Source organism: Entelurus aequoreus, linkage group LG23 (genome assembly GCF_033978785.1).
Source record: "Entelurus aequoreus isolate RoL-2023_Sb linkage group LG23, RoL_Eaeq_v1.1, whole genome shotgun sequence".
In the NCBI taxonomy this organism is placed as follows: domain Eukaryota; kingdom Metazoa; phylum Chordata; class Actinopteri; order Syngnathiformes; family Syngnathidae; genus Entelurus; species Entelurus aequoreus.
In genome coordinates this window covers 30,819,810-30,847,800 of record NC_084753.1, presented here as the reverse complement: position 1 = coordinate 30,847,800, position 27,991 = coordinate 30,819,810, and the positions used below count along the sequence as shown (strand labels likewise).

Sequence of the window (27,991 nt, the reverse complement as noted above, 5' to 3'; positions counted from 1 at the left end):
GTGGTAGAGTAGTAGTAGTGTGTATGTACAGTATGTTGTAGAGTAGTAATAGTAGCAGTGTGTATGTACAGTATGTTGTAGAGTAGTAGTAGTGTGTATGTACAGTATGTTGTAGAGTAGTAATAGTAGCAGTGTGTATGTACAGTATGTAGTAGAGTAGTAGTAGTAGTGTGTATGTACAGTATGTAGTAGAGTAGTAGTAGTAGTGTGTATGTACAGTATGTTGTAGAGTAGTAGTAGTAGTGTGTATGTACAGTATGTTGTAGAGTAGTAGTAGTGTGTATGTACAGTATGTAGTAGTAGTGTGCATGTACAGTATGTAGTAGAGTATGTGTACCTTTTCCTGTGAGATGATTGTGAGTGCTGCGTAGTATGTAGGGTAGCAGCAGTAGTAATAGTAGTGTGTATGTACAGTATGTAGTAGTAGTGTGTATGTACAGTTTGGTGTAGAGTAGTAGTAGTGTGTATGTACAGTATGTAGTAGAAGTAGTGTGTATGTACAGTATGTAGTAGTAGTGTGTATGTACAGTTTGGTGTAGAGTAGTAGTAGTGTGTATGTACAGTATGTAGTAGTAATAGTAGTGTGTATGTACAGTATGTAGTAGTAGTAATAGTGTGTATGTACAGTATGTAGTAGTAGTAGTGTGTATGTACAGTATGTAGTAGTAGTAGTGTGTATGTACAGTATGTAGTAGTAGTAGTGTGTATGTACAGTATGTAGTGGTAGTAGTGTATATGTGCAGTATGTAGTAGTAGTAGTAGTAATAGTGTGTATGTACAGTATGTAGTAGTAGTAGTGTGTATGTACAGTATGTAGTAGTAGTATTGTGTATGTACAGTATGTAGTAGAGTAGTAGTAGCGTGTATGTACAGTATGTCGTAGTAGTAGCGTGTATGTACAGTATGTAGTAGTAGTAGTGTGTATGTACAGTATGTAGTAGAGTAGTAGTAGCGTGTATGTACAGTATGTCGTAATAGTAGCGTGTATGTACAGTATGTAGTAGTAGTAGCGTGTATGTACAGTATGTAGTAGAAGTAGTGTGTATGTACAGTATGTAGTAGTAGTGTGTATGTACAGTTTGGTGTAGAGTAGCAGTAGTGTGTATGTACAGTATGTAGTAGAAGTAGTGTGTATGTACAGTATGTAGTAGTAGTGTGTATGTACAGTATGTAGTAGTAGTGTGTATGTACAGTTTGGTGTAGAGTAGTAGTAGTGTGTATGTACAGTATGTAGTAGTAATAGTAGTGTGTATGTACAGTATGTAGTAGTAGTAGTAATAGTGTGTATGTACAGTATGTAGTAGTAGTAGTGTGTATGTACAGTATGTAGTAGTAGTAGTGTGTATGTACAGTATGTAGTGGTAGTAGTGTATATGTGCAGTATGTAGTAGTAGTAGTAGCAATAGTGTGTATGTACAGTATGTAGTAGTAGCAGTGTGTATGTACAGTATGTAGTAGTAGTATTGTGTATGTACAGTATGTAGTAGAGTAGTAGTAGCGTGTATGTACAGTATGTCGTAGTAGTAGCGTGTATGTATAGTATGTAGTAGTAGTAGTGTGTATGTACAGTATGTAGTAGAGTAGTAGTAGCGTGTATGTACAGTATGTCGTAATAGTAGCGTGTATGTACAGTATGTAGTAGTAGTAGCGTGTATGTACAGTATGTAGTAGTAGTAGTGTGTATGTACAGTATGTAGTAGTAGCGTGTATGTACAGTATGTCGTAGTAGTAGCGTGTATGTACAGTATGTAGTAGTAGTAGTGTGTATGTACAGTATGTAGTAGTAGTGTGTATGTACAGTATGTCGTAGTAGTAGCGTGTATGTACAGTATGTAGTAGTAGTAGTAGTAGTAGTAGTGTGTATGTACAGTATGTAGTAGTAGTGTGTATGTACAGTATGTCGTAGTAGTAGCGTGTATGTACAGTATGTCGTAGTAGTAGCGTGTATGTACAGTATGTAGTAGTAGTAGCGTGTATGTACAGTATGTCGTAATAGTAGCGTGTATGTACAGTATGTAGTAGTAGTAGTAGTAGTAGTGTGTATGTACAGTATGTAGTAGTAGCGTGTATGTACAGTATGTCGTAGTAGTAGCGTGTATGTACAGTATGTAGTAGTAGTAGTGTGTATGTACAGTATGTAGTAGTAGCGTGTATGTACAGTATGTAGTAGTAGTAGTGTGTATGTACAGTATGTAGTAGTAGTGTGTATGTACAGTATGTCGTAGTAGTAGCGTGTATGTACAGTATGTCGTAGTAGTAGCGTGTATGTACAGTATGTAGTAGTAGTAGCGTGTATGTACAGTATGTCGTAATAGTAGCGTGTATGTACAGTATGTAGTAGTAGTAGTAGTAGTGTGTATGTACAGTATGTAGTAGTAGCGTGTATGTACAGTATGTCGTAGTAGTAGCGTGTATGTACAGTATGTAGTAGTAGTAGTGTGTATGTACAGTATGTAGTAGTAGTAGTGTGTATGTACAGTGTGGTGTAGAGTAGTAGTAGTGTGTATGTACAGTATGTAGTAGTAGTAGTGTGTATGTACAGTGTGGTGTAGAGTAGTAGTAGTGTGTATGTACAGTATGTAGTAGTAGTAGTGTGTATGTACAGTATGTAGTAGAGTAGTAGTATGTAGTAGAGTATGTGTACCTTTTCCTGTGAGATGATTGCGACTGCTGTGTAGTCGCTTCTTGGTCTTCGTCGTCAGAGGCAGAATCTTCTTCCTTTCTAGAACGTTTCTTTTCTTTCTCCAGAACCTGCAAGATACACGTTTAAAATACTACTATATTCATCACATACCTTCTTGAAGTACGCAAACTGTACCACGTTTATAATACTACTATATTTATCACGTACCTTCTTGAAGTATGCAAACTGTACCACGTTTATAATACTACTATATTTATGACATACCTTCTTGAAGTATGCAAACTGTACCACGTTTATAATACTATATTTATGACATACCTTCTTGAAGTACACAAACTGTACCACGTTTATAACACTACTATATTTATGACATACCTTCTTGAAGTATGCAAACTGTACCACGTTTATAATACTATATTTATGACATACCTTCTTGAAGTACACAAACTGTACCACGTTTATAACACTACTATATTTATGACATACCTTCTTGAAGTATGCAAACTGTACCACGTTTATAATACTACTATATTCATCACGTACCTTCTTGAAGTACGCAAACTGTACCACGTTTATAATACTACTATATTCATCACGTACCTTCTTGAAGTACGCAAACTGTAACACGTTTATAATACTACTATATTTATCACGTACCTTCTTGAAGTACGCAAACTGTACCAGCTCCACGGCCACTTCAGAGTCCTGCAGTTCTACAGCTTTGCTCATGCGGGCTTTGGCGTGCGCTGTGGACAAGCGGATCAGGGTCTCTAACGTACGCGCCGTCACTGGCGACGTCTGCAAGTCAACACGGGAGAAAAATTCATTGTATGCCGACTCGGCACCTAAAAATTTCTCTTAAACCCCAAAACCAGTGAAGTTGGCACGTTGTGTAAATGGTAAATAAAAACAGAATACAATGATTTGCAAATCCTTTCCAACTTATATTCAATTGCATAGACTGCAAAGACAAGATATTTAATGTTTGAACTGAGAAACTTTCTGGGTGTTGTTGATAAATGGCTTTGCATAGAGTTTTAACTAGCACTTACAAATGTAGCGACAAACTGTATTTACTGACAGGTTCCTGAGCCCATGTGGTGATATCCTTTACACACTGATGTGATACTTAACCTTCAAACTGGAAAGCGTTGTTATTTTTTGCAAATATTAGCTCATTTGGAAGTTGATGCCGGCAACGTGTTTCACAAAAGCTGGCACAAGCGGCAAAAAAGACTGAGAAAGTTGAGGAATGCTCATTTAAACACTTATTTGGAACACCCCACAGGTGAACAGGCTAATTGGGAACAGGTGGGTTCCATGATTGGGTATAAAAGCAGCTTCCATGAAATGCTCAGTCATTCACAAACAAGGACGGGGCAAATTGTCGAACAGTTTAAGAACAACATTTCTCAACCAGCTATTGCAAGGAATTTAGGGATTTCACCGTCTACGGTCCGTAATAACATTAAAAGGTTCAGAGAATCTGGAGAAATCACTGCACGTAAGCGGCAATGCCCGTGACCTTCCATCCCTCAGGCGGTACCGCGTCAAAAAGTGACATCAGCGTGTAAAGGATATCACCACATGGGCTTAGGAACACTTCAGAAAACCACGGTCAGCAACTACAGTTGGTCGCTACATTTGTAAGTGCTAGTTAAAACTCTATGCGAAGCCATTTATCAACAACACCCAGAAAGTTTCTCAGTTCGAACATTAAATATCTTGTCTTTGCATTCTATTCAATTGAATATAAGTTGAAAAGGATTTGCAAATCATTGCATTCTGTTTTTATTTACCATTTACACAACATGCCAACTTCATTGGTTTGGGGTTTTATATATGACATATATGTGTTTATGCATGTTTATAGTTATGCTGACCCGGGCGATGTCAGCGCCAAACTGCTCCTGACTCCTGAGCCTGGAATATTCTTCTGCAATGTGATTGGCCGCCTCCTCCGTCAACACGGGCGTCACTCCCTTGGCAATGTGGATGTACTTCCTCATGAACTCCTTGCTCACCATCTTCTCCCTGAAATGTGGGGTCACTCATCAATCAGCACTTTGCATTCATGTCAGTGTTTCCCCACACATTCATTTATTTGGGGCGGCCCGCCACGAAAGAATTACGTCCGCCACAAATAAAAAATAAAAAAAAAATATATTTTTTTTATTTATTTTTGTCCTGTCCAGCTTCTCAGGCAAATCATATAGTTGATGTAGATGCCCATATAGGCTGTTCAGATTTACTTTACAAAAGAGAAGTGTAGGATACTTCTCTTGTTGCCTTATTTGTATTTGACCACTACTGTTTTCTGTTTATTTGTTACTGACTGTGGCAGGACACCTCTGCCTCTGTTTCACTTTATGTTGCTGGTAAATAATATGGTTGTAGTAGTAGGCTAAAGTTAAATTATTTAGTATGCACTAATTAAAGGGGCAGAGCTTTAAGAGACATTTTAGCTTTTATATTTTATAAGATATATTTTTTGTAAGAACCACAATTAGTAAATATATTTCAGTGAATAACTTATTGTTCAAATCTGTATATAAATATGTACATAAAGTGTTGTAATTATATTGTAAAATGGATGGATGGATGGACGTTTAAAACAAAACTGTTATTATTAATTAGTAAGTATACATTTTTTGAGCCTTTTTAGACAAAATCATATCATTGTAGTAAATTATGCAAATTACTCGATGTCATGGTGACCACGCCCGTAGCCCCGCCCCCACCGCCACAGGTATCTTGGCAGTTTATGGGAAACACTGCATGTACTTGTGGCGAGCACTTTTATATCAATAACGGTTTAACTTTAATAATAATTACATTTCTACCGCCGTCCCTTGTTGTTTACGTACTTCTTTTTCCTGACCCCGTGCAGAAGGTTGTTGTGCTTCTCGTAGACTTGCAGCTCTTCCACCTCTTGAGCCGCCACGTCCGGGTCGTCCGTCGCGAGAACGTCGACAGAGCCGCCAAAAGCCATGGCTGAAACCATCGTTGGGAAGACACATGCGTATTAGACCACCAGCACGTTGTTGGTCCTGACCACGCGGGCATTGGAGCAATTATTTGTTGCAAAAACAACGCGGCTAATGCCGACGCAAAGAAGAGCGCCACATTTGTTCCAAAGAAAGGAAAAGTGTTGTCGACAGTCCCACTAAAAAGCAGATGAGTTTTATTGAAGTACATGTAGGACAAGAGACGAGCACAGTGCGTAATCCATTGACATACTGGTAGATATTCTGTACAGAATAAAACAAGTAAACAAAAACTGCAAGTTTGCAATTTGTTCATCTCCATTTTAGATTGTATCGTATATTTACACGCCATGTTCAGTGTTACATTTTTGTTAATTAATTTGTTAATTGTTTTAATCAAAACGGACAATTTACACTGGCACTTTAATTCATTGTTAGGTTGTATTATTTCCATACAATGTGCAATGCTTTATTTTGGTTTACATGGTTTTATTCAAGACAAAAACATTAAATTTGCACTTTATCTCAATGTTGGAATGTATTATTTGCATACAAAGTGCAAGATTACATTTTGTTTTACATAAGTGTTTTATTCACGACAGAAAATGCACTTTATTAATCTCAAATATTGGACTGTTGCATTTATTTGAATATAATGTGCAATGTAATAATTTGGTTTATATAATTTTTTTATCCAAGACAGAAGATGCACTTCATTAATCTCAAATATTGGACTGTTGTATTTATTTGCATACAGTGTGCAATGTTAAATTTGTGTTTACATAACTGCTTTATTTAAAAAAAGATGGTTTTAAGTCTGCACTTTATTAATGTCAATATTGGAATGCATTTTTTATTTGCATATAATGTGCAATGTAACATTTTTGTTTATACAATTGTTTAATTCAAGACAAGATGCGCTTTATAAATCTCAAATATTGGACTGTTGTATTTATTAGCATACAGTTTATTTACATACAATGTGCAATGTAGCCTTTTTGTCTTTCTATCCAAGACAGAAGATGCACTTTATTAATCTCGAATATTGGACTGTTGTGTTTGCATATAATGTGCAATGTAACATTTTTGTTTATACAATTGTTTTATTCAAGACAGAAGATGCACTTTATCAATCTCAAATATTGGACTGTTGTATTTATTTGCACACAGTGTGCAATGTTGCATTTTTGTTTACGTGACTCTCTTAAAAATCTATTTAATTTTGAACTTTATTAATGTCAATATAGGAATGTATTTTTGTATTTGCATACAGTGTGCAAGGTTACATTTGTGTTTACATAACTGTCTAATTTAAAAAAATATAGATTTAAGTTTGCACTTTATTAATGTCAATATTGGAATGTATTTTTTTATTTGCATACAATGTGCTACATAACATTTTTGTTTATATAATTGTTTTATTCAAGACAGAAGATGCACTTCACTAATCTCAAATATTGGACTTATATTTATTTGCATACAGTGTGCAAGGTTACATTTTTGTTTATACAATTGTTTTATTCAAGACAGAAGATGCACTTTATCATTTAAATATTGGACTGTTGTATTTATTTGCATACAGTGTGCAAGGTTACATTTTTGTTTATACAATTGTTTTATTCAAGACAGAAGATGCACTTTATCATTTAAATATTGGACTGTTGTATTTATTTGCATACAGTGTGCAATGTTACATTTTTGTTTACATAACAGTCTTATTAAAAAAAAAAAAAAAAGATTTAAGTTTGCACTTTATTAATGTCAATATTGGAATATATTTTTTTATTTTGCATACAATATGCAATGTAGCATTTTTGTCTTTCTATCCAAGACAGAAGATGCACTTTATTAATCTCAAATATTGGACTGTTATATTTATTTGCATACAGTGTGCAATGTTACATTTTTCTTTACATAACTGTCTTGTTAAAAAAAAAAGAAGACAGATTTAAGTTTGCACTTTATTAATATCAATATTGGGATGTATTTTTTTATTTGCATAGAGTGTGCAATGTTAAATTTGTGTTTATATAATTGTTTTATTCAAGACAGAAGATGCACTTCACTCATCTCAAATATTGGACTGTTGTATTTATTAGCATACAATGTGCAATGTTACATTTTTGTTTATACAATTGTTTTATTCACGACAGAAGATGCACTTTATTAATATCAAATTTTGGACTGTTGTATTTATTTGCATACAATGTGCAATGTTACATTTGTGTTTACATAACTGTCTTATTCAAAGAAAGATAGATTTAAGTGTGCACTTTATTAATGTCAATATTGGAATTTATTTTTTATTTGCATACAATGTAGCATTTTTGTCTTTCTATTCAAGACAGAAGATGCACTTTATTAATGTAAATATTGGAATGTATTTTTTATTTGCATACAATGTGCAATGTTACATTTGTGTTTACATAACTGTCTTATAAAAAATATATAGATTTAAGTTTGCACTTTATTAATGTCAATATTGGAATGTATTTTTTATTTGCACACAATGTGCAATGTAACATTTTTGTCTTTCTATCCAAGACAGAAGATGCACTTTATTAATCTCAAATATTGGACTGTTGTATTTATTTGCATACAGTGTGCAACGTTACATTTTTGTTTGCATAACTGTCTTGTTAAAAAAAATATAGATTTAAGTTTGCACTTTGTTAATGTCAATATTGGAATGTATGTTTTATTTGCATACAATGTGCAATGTAGCATTTTTGTCTTTATATCAAAGACAGAAGATGCACTTGGTTAATCTCAAATATTTGACTGTTATATTTACTTGCATACAGTGTGCAAAGTTAGTTTTCTTTACATAACTGTCTTTAAAAAAAAGATAGATTTAAGTTTGCACTTTATTAATGTCAATATTGGAATGTATTTTTTTTATTTGCATACAACGGGCAATGTTACATTTGTGTTAATGTAATTGTTTTATTCAAGACAGAAGATGCATTTCATTAATCTCAAATATTGGACTGTTGCATTTATTTGCATAGAATGTGCAATGTTACATTTGTGTTAATGTAATTGTTTTACTCACGACAGAAGATGCACTTTATTAATCTCAAATTTTGGACTGTTGTATTTTTTTGCATACAATGTGCAATGTTACATTTCTGTTTACACAACTGTCTTATTCAAAGAAAGATAGATTGAAGTGTGCACTTTATTAATGTCAATATTGGAATTTATTTTTTATTTGCATACAATGTTGCATTTTTGTCTTTCTATCCAAGACAGAAGATGCACTTTATTAATCTAAAATATTGGACTGTTGTATTTATTTGCATACAGTGTGCAATGTTACATTTTTGTTTACATAACTGTCTTACTAAAAAAAAGATAGATTTAAGTTGGCACTTTATTAATGTCAATATTGGAATGTATTTTTTATTTGCATACAATGTAGCATTTTTGTCTTTTAATCCAAGACAGAAGATGCACTTTATTAATCTCAAATATTGGACTATTATATTTGCATACAATGTGCAATGTTACATTTTTCTTTACATAACTGTCTTATTAAAAAAAAGATAGATTTAAGTTTGCACTTTATTAATGTCAATATTGGAATGTATTTTTTTATTTGCATACAATGTGCAATGTTACATTTGTGTTTACATAACAGTCTTATTAAAAAATATATAGATTTAAGTTTGCACTTTATTAATGTCAATATTGGAATGTATTTTTTATTTGCACACAATGTGCAATGCAGCATTTTTGTCTTTCTATCCAAGACAGAAGGTGCACTTTATTAATCTCAAATATTGGACTGTTGTATTTATTTGCATACAGTGTGCAATGTAACATGTTTATATAAATGTTTTACTCAAGACAGAAGGTGCACTTCATTAATCTCAAATATTGGACTGTTGTATTTATTTGCATACAATGTGCAATGTTATATTTTTGTTTACATAACTGTCTTATTAAAAAAAAAAAAGATATATTTAAGTTTGCACTTAATGTCAATATTGGAATGTATTTTTTATTTTTATACAATGTGCAATGTTACATTTTTGTTTATACAATTGTTTTATTCACGACTGAAGATGCACTTTATTCATCTCAAATATTGGACTGTTGCATTTATTTGCATATAATGTGCAATGTAACATTTTTGTTTATATAATAGTTTCATTCCAGGCAGAAGATGCACTTCACTAATCTCAAATAATGGACTGTTATTTATTTGCATACAATGTGCAACGTTACATTTTTGTTTAACATAACCGTCTTGTTAAAAAAAAAGATAGATTTAAGTTTGCACTTTATTCATGTCAATATTGGAATGTGTTTATTTGCAAACAATGTGCAATGTAGCATTTTTGTCTATCCAAGACAGATGATGCACTTTATTAATCTCAAATTTTGGACTGTTGTGTTTATTTGCATACAGTGTGCAATGTTACATTTTTGTTTACATAACTGTCCTATTAAAAAAAGATATATTTAAAATTTGCACTTTATTAATGTCAATATTAGAATTTATTTTTTATTTGCATACAATGTGCAATGTAACATTTTTGTCTCTCCAAGACGGAAGATGCACTTTATTAATCTCAAATATTGGACTGTTGTATTTATTTGCATACAGTGTGCAATGTTACATTTTTGTTTACATAACTGTCTTATTAAAAAAAAGATAGATTTAAGTTGGCACTTTATTAATGTCAATATTGGAATGTATTTTTTATTTGCATACAATGTAGCATTTTTGTCTTTTTATCCAAGACAGAAGATGCACTTTATTAATCTCAAATATTGGACTATTATATTTGCATACAATGTGCAATGTTACATTTTTCTTTACATAACTGTCTTATTAAAAAAAGATAGATTTAAGTTTGCACTTTATTAATGTCAATATTGGAATTTATTTTTTTATTTGCATACAATGTGCAATGTTACATTTTTCTTTACATAACTGTCTTATTAAAAAAAGATAGATTTAAGTTTGCACTTTATTAATGTCAATAATGGAATGTATTTTTTTATTTGCATACAATGGGCAATGTTACATTTGTGTTTACATAACAGTTTTCGGTTTCATAATACACCTTACGGTGCAACCTGGACACATCATCAGTGATTCTCCCGGGGTCATAGGGTGTTTCGGGTCTTAATCAAACACCCTCTCCCGGGCGACCCAGCCGAGGGTGATCAGTCCCTCGACTTGTGTCCAGGTAGCGCTCCACGCCACGCGTCCCCCCTCCGACGGTCTGCCCCGGGGTTGCGCCGGTGGTGCTTGGAGGTTCCAGGCACTGTGGGGAATGTCCGGGCCTGGGTCCTCCTCCGTCTCATCAGGGCCGTACAAGGTACTGGCCCTGTGCGTTGCACCACGGGTTTCCTCAGGCAGCCTATCTTGATCTTATGTGTCTTCAGGGTTTTTCGCAGCGTTATTTGGGTGCTCCCTTGCAGGAGCTGCAGCTTGGGATGCTACCCCTCCCTGCCCCGGTTGCCGTCTTTCCGGGCTCTTATTAAAAAAAGTGTAGATTTAAGTTTGCACTTTATTAATGTCAATATTGGAATGTATTTTTTATTTGCACACAATGTGCAATGTAGCATTTTTGTCTTTCTATCCAAGACAGAAGGTGCACTTTATTAATCTCAAATATTGGACTGTTGTATTTATTTGCATACAGTGTGCAATGTTACATTTTTGTTTAAGTCTTATTAAAAAAAAAGACATTTAAGTTTGCACTTTCTTAATGTCAATATTGGAATGTATTTTTTTATTTGCATACAATGTGCAATGTAGCATTTATGTCTTTCTATCCAAGACAGAAGATGCACTTTATTAATCTCAAATATTGGACTGTTGTATTTAGTTGCATACAGTGTGCAATGATACATTTTTGTTTAGGTCTTATTAAAAAAAAAAAAAAGATAGATTTAAATTTGCACTTTATTAATGTCAATATTGGAATGTATTTTTTATTTGCACACAATGTGCAATGTAGCATTTTTGTCTTTCTATCCAAGACAGAAGGTGCACTTTATTAATCTCAAATATTGGACTGTTGTATTTATTTGCATACAGTGTGCAATGTTACATTTTTGTTTAAGTCTTATTAAAAAAAAAGACATTTAAGTTTGCACTTTCTTAATGTCAATATTGGAATGTATTTTTTTTATTTGCATACAATGTGCAATGTAGCATTTATGTCTTTCTATCCAAGACAGAAGATGCACTTTATTCATCTCAAATATTGGACTGTTGTATTTAGTTGCATACAGTGTGCAATGATACATTTTTGTTTAGGTCTTATTAAAAAAAAAAAAAAGATAGATTTAAATTTGCACTTTATTAATGTCAATATTGGAATGTATTTTTTATTTGTATACAATGTGCAATGTTACATTTTTGTCTTTTTATCAAAGACAGACGTTTTGCCTCCCTGAGGAAGCCCCTTTTTTTTTTAAATAAATATTTTATATAAAGCGCAACATATACTTATTCCTAAAAGAAGAACTTTGCATCAAGTTAAGATGCGGTGTAAGTTCATGCATCTTGTGCGTTGTTTGTCTCATTCCAAAGGACTTTTTCATTAAATAAAAGCAAAACTTAGTCATTTGAATGAATTGCTTTTCTAATTGGTTTAGTACGGAGGAGCAGCTGCAGTACCTGCGCCCTCCTGCTGGCGGGGGTCCCGGTAGCGATGCATCCTGAGGACGTGATCGGAGATCTCGCGGTCCTGCTCGGCGTCCATCTGATCCAGGACGATGAAGAGCAGGTCGAAACGGGACAGCAGGGAGTCCTGCAGCCCGATGTTCTCCATGGGGGTTTTGTACTGGTCGTACTGCGGGGACAACAAGGAGCTCAGCGGCGTCCGCCTCAAGACGGCTCCTCCCCGCCACTCACCCTGCCGTAGACGGGATTGGCGGCCGCCAGAACGGAGCAGCGGGCGTTCAGGCGGGCGTGGATGCCGGCCTTGGCGATGGTGACGCGACCCTGCTCCATGACCTCGTGGATGGCGGTGCGGTCCATGTCGGACATCTTGTCGAACTCGTCGATGCACACCACGCCGCGGTCGGCCAGCACCATGGCGCCCGCCTCCAGACGACGCTCCCCTGGGGAAAAACACATTGGTGAATATGCAAGGAAAGAGGCGCTCGTGGCCAGTCGGCGTCAATGTCGTACCCGTCTCCTGGTCGGTGGTGACGGCGGCGGTCAGACCCACGCCGGAGGAGCCGCGCCCGGTGGTGGGGATGGCTCTGGGCGCCGTGTGGAGGACGTAACGTAGAAGCTGGGACTTGGCGACCGAGGGATCACCTGGATAAGAAGAAAAAAACAAAGATGCGGTGGACATTTTTAATTGTTTTTATTTTCAAAAAATTTCCAAATTTTTTTATTTTTTTTTAACTTTAGGGCTCCTTTCAAGTTTTTTACCAGGGACCGAGAAGGATCTCAGTCATAAAAAAAGTTAAAAAATAAGTCTCATTAAATTTCTTTTTTTCTAAATTTATAGATCAACATAAAATCTGCAGATAGTTTTTTTTCTTATCTTTTATGCCCTTTGTTTAAAGAAATCCCAGTTTATAGCAAAAAACCCATAAAAGTGGAATGTTTGACGTCAAGTAATAGAAGCCTTAAATTGGTCAATAATTCATAACATTTTTGAGCAATGAGGGTTTTTTTTAATCCCACTAAAATTCTTAAAGATCCAAAAGGGTACCACTCATAAAAGTCTTAACATTATTTATAGGGATACATGTTTTTTTTGCCGATATCCGTTATTCCGATATTGTCCAACTCTTAATTACCGATACCGATATCAACCGATACCGTTATATACAGTCGAGGAAATTTGGAATTAACACATTATTATGCCTAATTTGGACAACCAGGTGTGGTGAAGAGAAGGTCCTTTTTAAAAAAAAAATAAAATAAAATAAGATAAATAAATTAAAAACATTTTCTTGAATAAAAAAGAAAGTAAAACAATATAAAAACAGTTACATAGAAACTAGTAATAAATTAAAATGAGTAAAATTAACTGTTAACTAATTGTACGTGTAGCTTGTTTTTTATGATGATTTAATAAAAAATAAAATAAAAGTAAAAACCGATACAGATAAAAAAAAAAAAACAGATACCGATATTTTCCGATATTACATTTTAAAGCATTTCTCTAATTATTTATTGTTCAAGGTTTAATTCTCTAGATCCACTTCAGATCTGTCCGTTATGTTTTTTGTCACAGAAAAAGTTTAAGTATCAAAAACACAAAAGATGCAAAATTTACTACAAAAAATATTTAATAATAAGGAGTATTTAATGTGAAGTAATTGGAGTCTTGAGTAGGTCAATAATTCATAACATTGATTTTAGTTGATTATTTTTTGAGCAGACAGTTTTTTCCCCACTAACATTATTGGGGATCCAAAAGAGTCCCAGTCATAAAAGTGTTAAAAATAAGCCATACATTTTGTTTTACTTTTAATGCTTAATTCTCTGGATCAACTTCAGATCTGTCTATTATACGTTTTTAGTATTTTTTTATGTTATGTTTGTCTTATGGCCTTTTTGTCATAGAAAATGTTTCTAAATAGCAAAAAAAATATTTTAAAGTGGAATATGTCAGAAAAATTGTATGTAAATTATCAAAAAACCTTCCGTTCTCTGAGTTCCCAATGAACAGACAAGAGGCTGTATTTGTTGCACCAAGCAAGGGCTTGGAAAATTCCATTGTGTACGATGGGAGGAGACGGGATGGGGGTTATCTATTGTGATCCAATTTAATTCTGCCTCTGTTTGATTCTTTGCTTCTTGTCTTGTTTAATAGATGTCATCAGTGTTTGAACCTGACAGAATATTTTATGTCAATTTTAGCCTTGAATGACTTTATTTCATAACATTTATTTTGATTCATTATTTTTAAGCAATGACAGTTTTAAAGAAAAAAACAGCCTGCATGGCAGCTTTGTGTTATTGGAGTCAACATTGCAACTTTTTCTCGTTAAATCTCACCTGTCTGCTCTTTTATTCCACCCTTTAATGTTATTTGCGTAAATGGTACTTTTTAAAATGACACCTCCGACACAGAAGTAAAGATGCTCAACAAGAAGCACATTAAAAGTGGGACTCCTTCCCGTACCAATGAGGAGGATGTTGATGTCTCCTCGGATGCGGGAGCCGTTTTCTAGCACCTTCTCGACGCCGCCGAGCAACATGCAGAGGATGGCCTTCTTGATGTACTCGTGACCGTGGATGCTGGGGGCCAGCGAGCGAGACAGCTGATCGAAAACGTTCTGGAAGAAAGGCGGCGTGTTAGTCTTTCGTGGAGCGCATTCATCCCGTCCGTCTCTGCAGGGAGGACATACGCTGCGACCGCGACTGAAGTTCCGAATTTTGCTGATGTCGTCCGCAGAGAAGACGGGGGCCACCTCCTTGCTCATCTGCTTGACGTGGCACGCTATCATGATGGTCCTGGGGACAAAAAACGTTCAAATCAGTACGCGCTTTACCATTACAGATTGTAAGTAAGAACCCTGCGAGGCCCATTTTTGGGCCGGCAAAATTTTTTATTATTTTTTCAGCGCTACTCAGTTGTAATACACTTTTCCACCACTTGTGGCAATAAAAACAACCAAAAGAAGTCTGTAGCCAAAGTCAAAGACAAGTTTCTTAAGCGCAAAAATTATGACTAAAGTATTGAAGCTATATTTTGATTTTGAAAACACTGAAAAATATTTGTTATTCAATTTAGTTAGAATGTCATTTTATTTCATTATTATTTATTTATTTAATCTATTATTTGTTTTAGTACTGTATCATTTGAGTGAGGCCCCTGGCTCATTTGTAGTGGAAAATTTGGGTACCGAAGTCAAAATGGTTAGAAAAACCTGCCCTCGATTGTGGCAAATAAATATGTTTTGCAGTGGTCCTCAGTTGTAATACACTTTTCCACCACTTGTGGCACTAAAAACAAACAAAAGAAGTCTGTAGCTCAAGTGAAAGAGAAGTTTTTTAAGCGCAAAAAATTATGACTAAAGTGTTGAAGCTATATTTTTATTTTGATCATTTAGTTTAAAAACATTGAAAAATATTTGTTTTTAAAATTAGTTAGAATGTAATTTTATTTCATTATTATTTTTTTAATTGATTTTATCGATTATTTGTTTTAGCAGTGTATCATTTGAGTGGGGCCCCTGGCTCATTTGTAGTGGAAAATTTGGTGCGCCAAGTCAAAATGATTAAAAAAACCTGTCCGATTGCGGCGAATAAATATCTGTTTGCAGTGGTCCTCACTTGTAATACACTTTTCCACCACTTGTGGCAATAAAAACAAACAAAAGAAGTCCATAGCTTAAAGTCAAAGACAAGTTTCTCAAGCGCAAAAATTATGACTAAAGTGTTGAAGCTATATTTTGATTTTGATCGTTTAGTTTAAAAACATTGAAAAATATTTGTTATTAAATTTAGTTGGAATGTAATTTTATTTCATTATTATTTTTGTATTTATTTAATCTATTAGTTCTAGCACTGGATTATTTGAGTGTGGCCCCTGGCTCATTTGTAGTGGAAAATTTGGTGCCCCAAGTCAAAATGATTAAAAAAACCTGTCAGATTGCGGCGAATAAATATCTGTTTTGCAGTGGTCCTCAGTTGTAATACACTTTTCCACCACTTGTGGCAATAAAAACAAACATAAGAAGTCCATAGCTTAAAGTCAAAGACAAGTTTCTCAAGCGCAAAAATTATGACTAAAGTGTTGAAGCTATATTTTTATTTTGATCGTTTAGTTTAAAAACATAGAAAATTATTTGTTTTTAAATTTAGTTAGAATGTCATATTATTTAATTATTATTTTTTATTTATTTAATCTATTTGTTTTAGCACTGTACTATTTGAGTGGGGCCCCTGGCTCATTTGTAGTGGAAAATGTGGGTACCAAAGTCAAAATGGTTAGAAAAACCTGCCCTCGATTGAGACGAAGAAATATCTGTTTTGCAGTGGTCCTCAGTTGTAATACACTTTTCCACCACTTGTGGCAATAAAAACAAACAAAATAAGTCCGTAGCTAAAGTCAAAGACACGTTTCTTAAGCGCAAAAATTATGACTTAAGTGTTGAAGCTATATTTTCATTTTGATCGTTTAGTTTGAAAACATTGGAAAATATTCGTTATTAAATTGAGTTAGAATGTCATTTTATTTCATTATTATTTTGTATTAATTTAATCTATTTGTTTTAGCACCGTATTTTTTGAGTGGGGCCCCCCGCTCATATGTCGTGGAAAATGTGGTCCCCAATTCAAAATGGTTAGAAAAACCTTCCCTCGATCGCGGCAAAGAAATATGCATTTCGTATCCGGTCGCAATATATGGAGAAATATTTTTCTTTTCTTCTAAGATTTAGTGGGTGTGGCTTATATGCTGTTGCTCTCAATAGTTTGGAATATACAGTATTTAAGTTGGCGGCGCGGCGAAGTTGGTAGAGTGGCCATGCCAGCAATCGGAGGGTTGCTGGTTACTGGGGTTCAATCCCCACCTTCTACCATCCTAGTCACGTCCGCTGTGTCCTTGGGCAAGACACTTCACCCTTGCTCCTGATGGCTGCTGGTTAGCGCCTTGCATGGCAGCTCCCGCCATCAGTGTGTGAATGTGTGTGTGAATGGGTGAATGTGGAAATACTGTCAAAGCGCTTTGAGTACCTTGAAGGTAGAAAAGCGCTATACAAGTATAACCCATTTATCATTTATTTATTTAAAATAAATGTAAAAAAAAAAAAAGTCAGACACCCATCCATTTTCTACCGCTTGTCCCTTTGGGGTCGCAGGGGGTGCTGGAGCCTATCTCAGCTGCATTCGGGCCTCTAAAGGCTTAGTGGACAGCACCTTTTAGCTCTTATTTCCAAAATTGTGTACACTACTGAATTGGGGTCTTATGGCCACTTATGTGGACACTTATACTGCCATCTGGTGGTGTCAGAAGAGTATAACATACAATGGAATTTGGAAAAAAAAAAGGGTAAAAAAAATAATTAGCATGTCACTAAACATGAAGTACACGTTTGTGTACTTATGGACGAAGTACATCATATCAAAAGATGATTCTTAATTTTTATTCTAATTAGGGTCCAATAAGCCCAAATAGCAAAGAGAAATAAACAAACAGCTTGGGCCTTAAGAGGTGATCTCAAAATGCCAAATATCAGCACCGATAAAACGGTCGATCTCCACTGCCTTAGGACAACGGATGAAAAGTAGCTATTGTGCCAACTCCGGCATATTTACATTGTTGCTCTATATTGATGAATATGTATTGTCCTAATTCAAATAAATAAATAAATAGCCTCAATTATGTCGCAGAAGGGGCGGGACTAACTTGAGTGCTTGCAGAAGCAGCAGAAGTATCATCCAATACACTCATAAATAAATGGCGGCTTGCCACAATTCAATTTGGTGTTACCCATTAAGCCCTGGCTCATGAACACATTATGATGGGACTTTGTGTAAAATGCCGCTTGTCTTTACAAAACAGTTGATGGCATCTGATCAGCATCTGGCTTGTGACCAAAACCTCCCCAACAAAGAGTTCATTTGTATTTCTAAACATTTGTTTACTTTTGATTTTTTGCTCCAACATGTGTCATGGCCAATTATGCAAAACAAACATAGGAAACATCTTCATTGATCGTTTCTAAATGTACGATTCCAATCATTTTCTTCAGTAGAAATTGCCGAGTGTGCAGTTTTGTCGAGGTTTCACCTGAAGGTCCCGGAGGTGAAGCCACCCTTCTTCCCAGGCAGGCAGCGGTAGGTCCCCACCACCTGGACCCGGTCCCCTGGCTTGACCACGTCCACCAGGTCGTTGTCCAGGATGATGTCCACCGAGCGAGGAAGCTGACCCGCCGGCGCTTTTTCGGGCATCTCCTGCACCGTGATGGTCTGGTGGTCCTTGTAGACGGACAGACCGAACTCCGTCTCCAGAGGGTTGTTCTCCTCGTCCTGGTGGGGGAGCAGCCCAAAGGGGAGGAGCTTAATAATTACAATAATAATTCTTAAATAAAAAAAATTAATTTAATTAAAAATAATTCAATTAAAAATGTTTTTAAAAAAAATATTTTTATTTTATTTAAAAATAAAATAAATTACAAAAATAAATTCTAATTAAATTGGTAATATGTTTCTTAATTAAACATCATATAGACTTAAACACTGATGAAAAATACATTTACATTTAAAACAATACATACTTTTACAATACACTAGGTCAGCTGATTACAAAAAAATAATTCTTAAATCAAATAAATGAATTTAATAATACATTTTTTTTAAATGTTTAAAAAATATTTTAATTTAATTTTAATTGATTTTAAAATAAATTACAAAAATAAATTCTACTTAAATTGGTAATGATATGTTTCTTAATTAAACATCATATATACTTAAAGACTGATGAAAAATACATTGACATTTAAAACAATACATACTTTTTTTTACAATAAACTAGGTCAGCTGATTACAAAAAATAATTCTTAAATCAAATAAATTAATTTAATTTAAAAAAATAGAATAAAAATGTTTTAAAAATATTTTAATTTTATTATTTAAAAAAAAAATTATAATAAATTGGTAATGATATGTTTCTTAATTAAACATCATCATATAGACTTAAACACTGATGAAAAATACATTTTACATTTAAAAAAATACATACTTTTTTTTACAATAAACTAGGTCTCCTTATTACAAAAAATAATTCTTAAATCAAATAAATGAATTTAATTTAAAAAAAAAAATGTTTAAAAAATATTTTTATTTAATTTGTATTTATTTGAAAATAAAATTAATTACAAAAATAAATTCTAATTAAATTGGTAATGATGTTTCTTAATTAAACATCATCATATAGATGAAAAATACATTAACATTTAAAACAATACATACTTTTTTTTTACAATAAACTAGGTCAGCTGATTACAAAAAAATAATTCTTAAATCAAACAAATTAATTAAAAAAAATTTTTTTTTAATGTTTAAAAAATATTTTAATTTTATTTGTATTTATTCAAAAATAAAATAAATTACAAAAATAAATTCTAATTCAGTTGGTAATGATATGTTTCTTAATTAAACATCATCATATAGACTCAAACACTGATGAAAAATAAATTTACAATTAAAAAAAAATATACTTTTTATACAATAACAAACTAGGTTGTAATAAAATAAATACATTCTAACTAAATAAATAATAATCATGATATATGTTCCTAAATAATCCGTCAATAAAATTAAAGTGTAAATAAAACACACAGCTTCACCACTTTAGTCATATTTTTTGCACTTAGGAAACTTCTCTACAACAGTAGCTCAATACGTCTTGTGTTTGGGGCGGTATATCTCGGTTGGTAGAGCGGCCGTGCCAGCAACTTGGGTTCCAGGTTCGATCCCAGCTTCTGCCATCCTAGTCACTGCCGTTGTGTCCTTGGGCAAGACACTTTACCCACCTGCTCCCAGTGCCACCCACACTGGTTTAAATGTAACTTAGATATTGGGTTTCACTATGTAAAGCGCTTTGAGTCACTAGAGAAAAGCACTATATAAATATAATTCACTTCACTGTTTGTTAGATATTGTCATTACTGCCACAAGTGGTGGAAAAGTGTATTGCAACCGAGTACCGCTGAGAAATCAATTTTTTGGTGGCTCTCTAGGGGGCGCTGGCGGCCCAACAACGGGCCCTATGGTTAAGAAACACGGTTGTACTGCTGATAGCGAATAAAGCAGGTTTTGTACGTAAATATGGAGCATGCATGACGTTACCTTGGTTGGGTAGATTGCGCTTGAAGGAAAGGCGTCCAAAGATGTCAGATCGGTGTACTTCCTTTCCATGGTCTTGTTGGTGGCGGGGCAGTAGTGGACACTGCGTACCACTTTGGGCCGCACAAGAGAGCCTGAGGGATACACACGGACACGGAGGCGGTGAGTAAGCGGCCTCTCGTGCGTTTGAGGCCGACGGCGTAGAAACTCACACTTGGTGATGATGCCCTCCACACACACCATGCTGCCCAGCAGCCTGGAAGTCAGCGTTCGGGGGCTGACGTGCTTGGATCCGAAGCTGCCCTCCAGGCCCACGTTGAACTCCTCGTACTGCTTGGCGTAGGTGGCGTCCACGGTGGCCACCAGGTCCTTCAGGGCCAGCTGGAAGGCCATCAGCTCTTCGAAAGCATTGCTCATCAGCCTGGTGGGAACGCGGAACCGTCAAGCGGTTGCTAACCTTGCACATGTCTCATACACCGATACTTTAACACATTACAATGGGACTGTCAGTGAATGCAGCTTGTTGTTACAACCCCGGACTGTAGATGGTAGGGCGGCACAATTAATTGACATCGAGGCAGCGCTGGGCGATATATCGATTATACTCGATATATCGCGGGTTTGTCTCTGTGCGATACAGAAAATGAATAGAGATGATGTTTGATAAGAAATTATCGAGTTCGAGCCCATTATCGAATCCTCTTATCGCACCGATTCCTTATTGAATCCAGATAGGTTGTTGTATATGGAAAAAAAACACAATATTTGGTTTAACAAAAGCTCACTTTTATTTTATAAGGAAAAAAATAAAATAAAATAAATAAATATTGACTGTTACCCCCCGAAAAAGAAAAAAAAAAATATTGACTGTTGTTACCCAAAGTATATTAAGTAAGATTTTTCAGAAAAACAAATATATACAGTAACACAAAAACAACCTGTCTCTGTGATCACTATAGGTGAATAGCCATGCTTTGAGGCGTTTTTTTCCGGTCCATTATTTTTGCTGCTTGTGTGACATGATGTCCCACAGGGCATTTCCTGTGGGATGGGATTCGAATAAAGAACCAACTCTTTTTCTTTACTATAGTGGCCTCGATAACAGGAACCGGTTCTCAAAAAGGGATTTGAGTCCATGAAATCGGTTCTTTTCTTATCGAACAACCGGGAGAACCGGTTTTGAACATCATCCCTAAAAATGACTATATCGTGATATTCGAGTATACGTTCTCACACAGTTGCTTTTAGCTACGGGCATTAAGACTGCAGGCTCTTCTCACTCTTTCTTGTCTCTCCTTTGCACAGAGACATAAAACAAGCGCACCTTCTTACATACGTCGCGCGTGCAACGTCACACGCCCTCACGGAGCAGAGAGGTAGCGGAATGGGTAACATTAGCTGTGAGCCAGTGGTAATACGAGAAATAATTAATGCCCAAGAAAAACAGCAGAGGGTCCATTGACTGGCGGTGGTTTGGCTTCAAGCGGGAAGATGTTGAACAGACAACCGTAATATGTCAAGTAAAAGCGTTGCTACAAAAAGTAGCATTACTGCTAATTAAGAATACAAGCTGGAAGGCTGTTGCTCTTTACTCGAAACATCATTTCTATTGCTTTTAAAAACACAATATCTGAAAATTTTAACGCATTCACTAAATTGGCCCGGGTGTGTGAATGTTGTCTGTCTATCTGTGTTGGCCCTGCGATGAGGTGGCGACTTGTCCAGTGTGTACCCCGCCCGAATGCAGCTGAGATAGGCTCCATCGACCCCCGCGATCCCGAAAGGGACAAGCGGTAGAAAATGGATGGATGGATAGAACTTATAAATAATGGATTGGTAGGTTCATAGTCGCACGCATTGTGTATTATTCTAATGACCCTTTTTTAAGTTCCATTATTGGGTCTATGTTTGTTTTATAAACATTTCCCCAAACTTCAACACAATATGTTAAATATGGAAAAATTTAAGAATAATATAACATATGCAGACATGTCTTATTCAGCATGTTTCTTACTTTATAAAGAATAGCAATGGATTTGGATATTTTTCCGTGTATATATTCAATATGTGGTTTTCCAACATAATTCATGATCAATTATTATTCCCAAGAATTTAGTTTCATATACTCTAATGTTGACAAACTTACTAATAACAGACAAGTTGTCTTGTATGTTCACCATTTTATTTTAAAGGACAAACTTGCAATAATAAACATATGTTACAAAGTAACTCGTTACCGTAACGGCGGTAACTAGTAATCTAGCGCGTTATTTTTTATATTCAGTAACTCAGTTACCGTTACTACATGATGCGTTACTGCGTCATTTTACGTTATTTTTTATGTAGTATCGGCTAGAAACCGAGAGGATCTGAGTGTGTTTTATTGGAGAGCTGCAGAAAAGGCGCGCTGCTCTGTGTGTGGGTGTGGGGTGGGGGGGGGGCGTGTCTGTGTTTACTAACAAGACATGGCAGAGCCAAAGTCGAGTTTCTTAACACGGAGATGTTCTCACTACTTTACTTTTGTCGACCACAAAGAAAAGAACATTTTAGTTAAACGTAAGTTGTCTTGGATCAAAGATCCTATCCTAGCAATTCAAATCTGCTGAAACAGGTACAAAAGCAACATGCTTCGACGAAGCTAGTAAAGAGAGACACTTCACCTCCAAAGCAACAGCGGCTGGATTTTAACGAGGCACTGCGCACTGAAGGTACACACACACTGTCAATTCTCTTGTATCAGGGGTGTCCAAAGTGCGGCCCGGGGGCAATTTGCGGCCCACAGATAATTTTTTAACGGCCCCAAGGCACATTCTAAAAATACAATAAAAGAAATAAAAAAACATAAAAAGTGGATAAAAGAGCCAACAGGTGAAATATAACAAGAAAATGTTGCAATGTTGACTCTAATAACACAAAGCTGCCATGCAGGCTGTATCGTTCTTTAAAAAATAATAATGAATCAAAATCAATGTCATTATGAATTATTGACCTATTCAAGGCTCCAATTACGTCACATTAAATATTCCACTTTGAGATATTCTCTGGGGAAAATGTTGCATATTTTGTGTTTGCCATATAAAAAACTAAGCTGTTTTTTTTTTGGTTTTTTTAAAGGGCCTAAAACGAACAAAAAACAAACAACAATACAACTTATAATTGATGGACAGATCTGAAGTTGATCTCGAGATTATTGTGTTAAAAGTAAACAGTTAAAAAAAATGAGTACTTTAAACAGTAGGACCCGTTTGGATCCCCAATAATTTTTGTGTGATATGTTTTTAAGTGTCATTGCTAAAAAAAGATAATGAATTAAAATCAATGTTGTTATGAGTTATTGACCTTTTTAAAGGCTCCAGTTATTATATAATCTCAAATATTCCACTTAAAAATGTTATTGGGTAAAAATATTGCATATTTTGTGTTTTTTTCCATTAAAAAACAGGGTTTTCTTTGACCAAAAGAGCATACAACTTAAATCTTTAATAACGTTATATTGACAGATAGACCTAATGTTGATCTAGAGATTTAAGCCTTGAATAATAAGAAAAATAATAATACTGAATAATGACACATTTTTAATATTTTTTTGGACCAAAACCATTTAGAGTCCCCGGGATCAAGCCTGGGTGGAGGCCTAAATGTATATTTTTTATACATAAATTGTATCGGTTTTTAAAATAAAAAAATATCAAAATGGCCCCCGCTTGCTTTGATTTTTCAGTGTGCGGCCCTCCGTGGAAAAAGTTTGGATACCCCTGTCTTATATACTGTTGCTCTTTCATTCTAGACTTCTAGAGTGTTTGATTATCACATCACTCTAAATGTATAGACTATAAAGTTCACAAACAAAGAGGGATGCTAGTGGGCCAGGGCAATCTTTCCTTATCTCTAAACTAAAACTGGGGAAATGTGTAGAGCAGGGGTCACCAACCTTTTTGAAACCAAGAGCTACTTCTTGGGTAGTGATTAATGTGAAGGGCTACCAGTTTGATACACACTTAAATAAATTGCCAGAAATAGCCAATTTGCTCAATTTACCTTTAATTATATGTTATTATTAATAATTAATGATATTTACACTTAATTGAACGGTTTAAAAGAGGAGAAAACACGAAAAAAATGACAATTAAATTTTGAAACAGTTTATCTTCAATTTCGACTCTTCAAAATTCAAAATTCAACCGAAAAAAAGAAGAGAAAAACTAGCTAATTCGAATCTTTTTGAAAAATTAAAAAAAGAATTTATGGAACATCATTAGTAATTTTTCCTGATTAAGATTCATTTTAGAATTTTGATGACATGTTTTAAATAGGTTAAAATCCAATCTGCACTTTGTTAGAATATATAACAAATTGGACCAAGCTATATTTCTAACAAAGACAAATCATTATTTCTTCTAGATTTTCCAGAACAAAAATTTTAAAAGAAATTCAAAAGACTTTGAAATAAGATTTAAATTTAATTCTACAGACTTTCTAGATTTGCCAGAATAATTTTTTTGAATTTTAAATCATAATAAGTTTGAAGAAATATTTCACAAATATTCTTTGTTAAAAAAACAGAAGCTAAAATGAAGAATTAAATTAAAAAGTATTTATTATTCTTTACAATAAAAAAATTAATTTACTTGAACATTGATTTAAATTGTCAGGAAAGAAGAGGAAGGAATTTAAAAGGTAAAAAGGTATATGTGTTTAAAAATCCTAAAATCATTTTAAGGTTGTATTTTTTCTCTAAAATTGTCTTTCTGAAAGTTATAAGAAACAAAGTAAAAAAAACAATGAATTGATTTAAACAAGTGAAGACAAAGTCTTTAAAATATTTTCTTGGATTTTCAAATTCTATTTGAGTTTTGTCTCTCTTAGAATTAAAAATGTCAGGCAAAGCGAGACCAGCTTGCTAGTAAATAAATACAATTTAAAAAATAGAGGCAGCTCACTGGTAAGTGCTGCTATTTGAGCTATTTTTAGAACAGGCCAGCGGGCTACTCATCTGGTTCTTACGGGCTACCTGGTGCCCGCGGGCACCGCGTTGGTGACCCCTGGTGTAGAGTGTTCTGGGCTTCAGACATGATTTTATTTCAGAATTCCTTGAGAGAAAAAAACACCCGATTAGGCTTTGTGTATGTAGTGTGTGCCTTCCTTGCTTTACAGCTATGTTGTTATTATGCTGTTTGTTACTCATGTATGTTATGTTGCAGCTATTTAAAACAGTTTTGTCAATTTGTTCTGGCCTGAAACAAATTGGCCCTTTGAAACATATCTTTGTCTTTGTGTGTTGTATGTAGAGCACATTGCTTAGCAGAGTTCAGTGCTGCAAATGCATGTCAAGTTGATCAACACATTGTATTATTCTCCAGTGCAATAACAGTACTGAAATGAAGGCTAAAAGGGCATTAAAGGGGGCCTTAAAAAAAAAAAAAATATATATATATATATATATATATATATATATATATATATATATATATATATATATATATATATATATATATATATATATATATATATATATATATATATATATATATATATATATATATATATATATATATATATATATATATATATATATATATACACATACATACATACATATACACAGGGCCGGCCCGTGGCATAGGCCGTATAGGCAAATGCTAAGGGCGCCATCCATCAGGGGGCGCCACGCCAGTGCCACAAATGTTGGAGAAAAAAAAAAAAAAGTTGGTACTATTATTTCTAAATACAAAAAATAATCCCACGTTAATTAAAATGCAAAGTAAAGCCTATTTAATAGAAATATTATTTGTTACAACATTACGCCCCCCCCCCACCTCCCCGCATGGTGCGCCCCCTCCCTTCCCGTATCAAGACTCTTACCACATCTAAAAATCAACACAAGATGTCAAAACGGCCAAAACTGTCAGGTGCCCAGGGAACAAAAAATAGAAAAGAAGAGGAGGAGAAACGAGAAAAAGACAGAGGTAGCAGGTAGGTAACGTTAGCCTACATGAAATTATTTGTCTGTTACAGAATGTCATAGTAACCTGGCTTTTTAACATTAAGATAATGTAACATGATTCGGCAATTGCAAATCAATAAATAGCTAGTTCTGTTTTAATGTCGGGTTAATATTGTGGAGGGGGCTAAATTGTTATGGAAAATAATAATGTAACGTTAGGTAATTACAGTACTCCCACCTTATATTCCTCAGGGACATTTGTATTAGATCTTTTAAGCAGGTGTTTTTTGTTGACATTGTTGTTGCCTTCTGGTTAGCTAATGTTTGCCCTGCAGGTAATAGTCACTTTTCCACCCATTTATATATTAGGTATAGTTGTAAGCCTAGTTGTTAAAGTGCACATCATTAATATTAATCAAGCAATATCACATGAGAGGGAATGCTGTTTTTTAATTTGAGCACTGCTGTGATTCGATTAAAGATAATCATAACATAACATTCTCATATAATATGTTAATTTGCTTTCTTTAAGTAAAAAAAAAGGTCAAAGGCATATATATATATATATATATATATATATATATATATATATAAGTAACTAAATAGTTAATTTTCACAGTAACGCATTACTTTTTGGTGTACGTAACGGAGTTACTTTTGAAATAAAGTAACTAGTAACTGTAACTAGTTTTCAGTAACTAACCCAACACTGCATATGTGTAATGTACCCTAAGATTTTTTTTTATTAAAATAAAGCCAATAATGACATTTTTTGTGGTCCCCTTTATTTAGAAAAGTACCGATACCAATATGGTACTGGGACAACACAAGCGTGCTTACTTTGCAGCCCGGGCCTCATTCTTCCTCCTCAGGTCGTTAATGTTGACAACGACGCGGGACTTGTTCTGGTCGATCATGTCCCGAATTTTGCTCTGATAAACCCCCTGGTCGTGCTGGGGGGAAGCAGAAGAAAACTCCACAGTGACTTCGATTCCACATTCGCTGGGTTAGGAGTCCAATTCGGTCGCAACAATAAAGTACGTTCCGTCGCGACAAACTTACATCATCATCCAAGAAGTCCAGATAGTCCCTCTGGGCCTCCCTCATCTCCCGGTCGTCCACAACGTCGGTAGCCATGTCCAAGTATTTCCGTGGGAAAAAGTTAGCGAATATTCCGCAGTCGCGTTGTTAAACGTGCAGTTTTTCACAGTCCACCCCGCACAATGAAGAGTTTTTTCCCGCCAATGCGTCACCGGCGCGGGCACGACGTAACACGCCATTGGGTACAAGATGACACGTGACCAGGCATGCTAAACCAATAAGACTTCAATGTTTGGCCACGTGATCTTGCCGCGCTCAGAACCCCCGCGAAAATGAAGCCGGAAAAGACGAGCGCGTCGGGTGGGGAACGGAAGTGTTACCAATGAAAGGGTTGATTTAACTTCACTTTTACATCCAAAATTGAATTATTTACGGAATTTGTGTGAGCCTATGGCTTTAAGTTTTGTTGCATATATATTTTTTGCATTTTATTTTGGTTACTTTACTGAGTTTACAACCCTCTGGCGCTGTTTTGTACTGTTTTTGTACTATTTTTGTACTTGTTTTGATTATTATTATTTATT

The 27,991-nt window shown here is 34.8% G+C and overlaps 1 protein-coding gene across 1 annotated transcript in view; it reads right to left on the bottom strand.

The window, feature by feature from the left end:
- The window catches only part of LOC133641076 (DNA replication licensing factor MCM3-like), a 38,490-nt gene extending 10,873 nt beyond the window's left edge, over window positions 1-27,617 (bottom strand). Inside the window, exons 1-14 of the mRNA XM_062034911.1 lie at window positions 27,429-27,617; window positions 27,207-27,319; window positions 20,635-20,843; window positions 20,426-20,556; window positions 18,366-18,604; window positions 14,977-15,082; window positions 14,751-14,904; window positions 12,794-12,925; window positions 12,515-12,723; window positions 12,278-12,452; window positions 5,512-5,638; window positions 4,528-4,678; window positions 3,302-3,442; window positions 2,645-2,751 (exon numbers count right to left, since the gene is read on the bottom strand). Coding sequence (XP_061890895.1) covers window positions 2,645-2,751; window positions 3,302-3,442; window positions 4,528-4,678; window positions 5,512-5,638; window positions 12,278-12,452; window positions 12,515-12,723; window positions 12,794-12,925; window positions 14,751-14,904; window positions 14,977-15,082; window positions 18,366-18,604; window positions 20,426-20,556; window positions 20,635-20,843; window positions 27,207-27,319; window positions 27,429-27,503 — 2,069 coding nt within the window. The 5' untranslated portion in view covers window positions 27,504-27,617. The remainder of the gene's footprint in view (window positions 1-2,644; window positions 2,752-3,301; window positions 3,443-4,527; window positions 4,679-5,511; window positions 5,639-12,277; window positions 12,453-12,514; window positions 12,724-12,793; window positions 12,926-14,750; window positions 14,905-14,976; window positions 15,083-18,365; window positions 18,605-20,425; window positions 20,557-20,634; window positions 20,844-27,206; window positions 27,320-27,428) is intronic.
- Window positions 27,618-27,991: the final 374 nt, after the last annotated feature.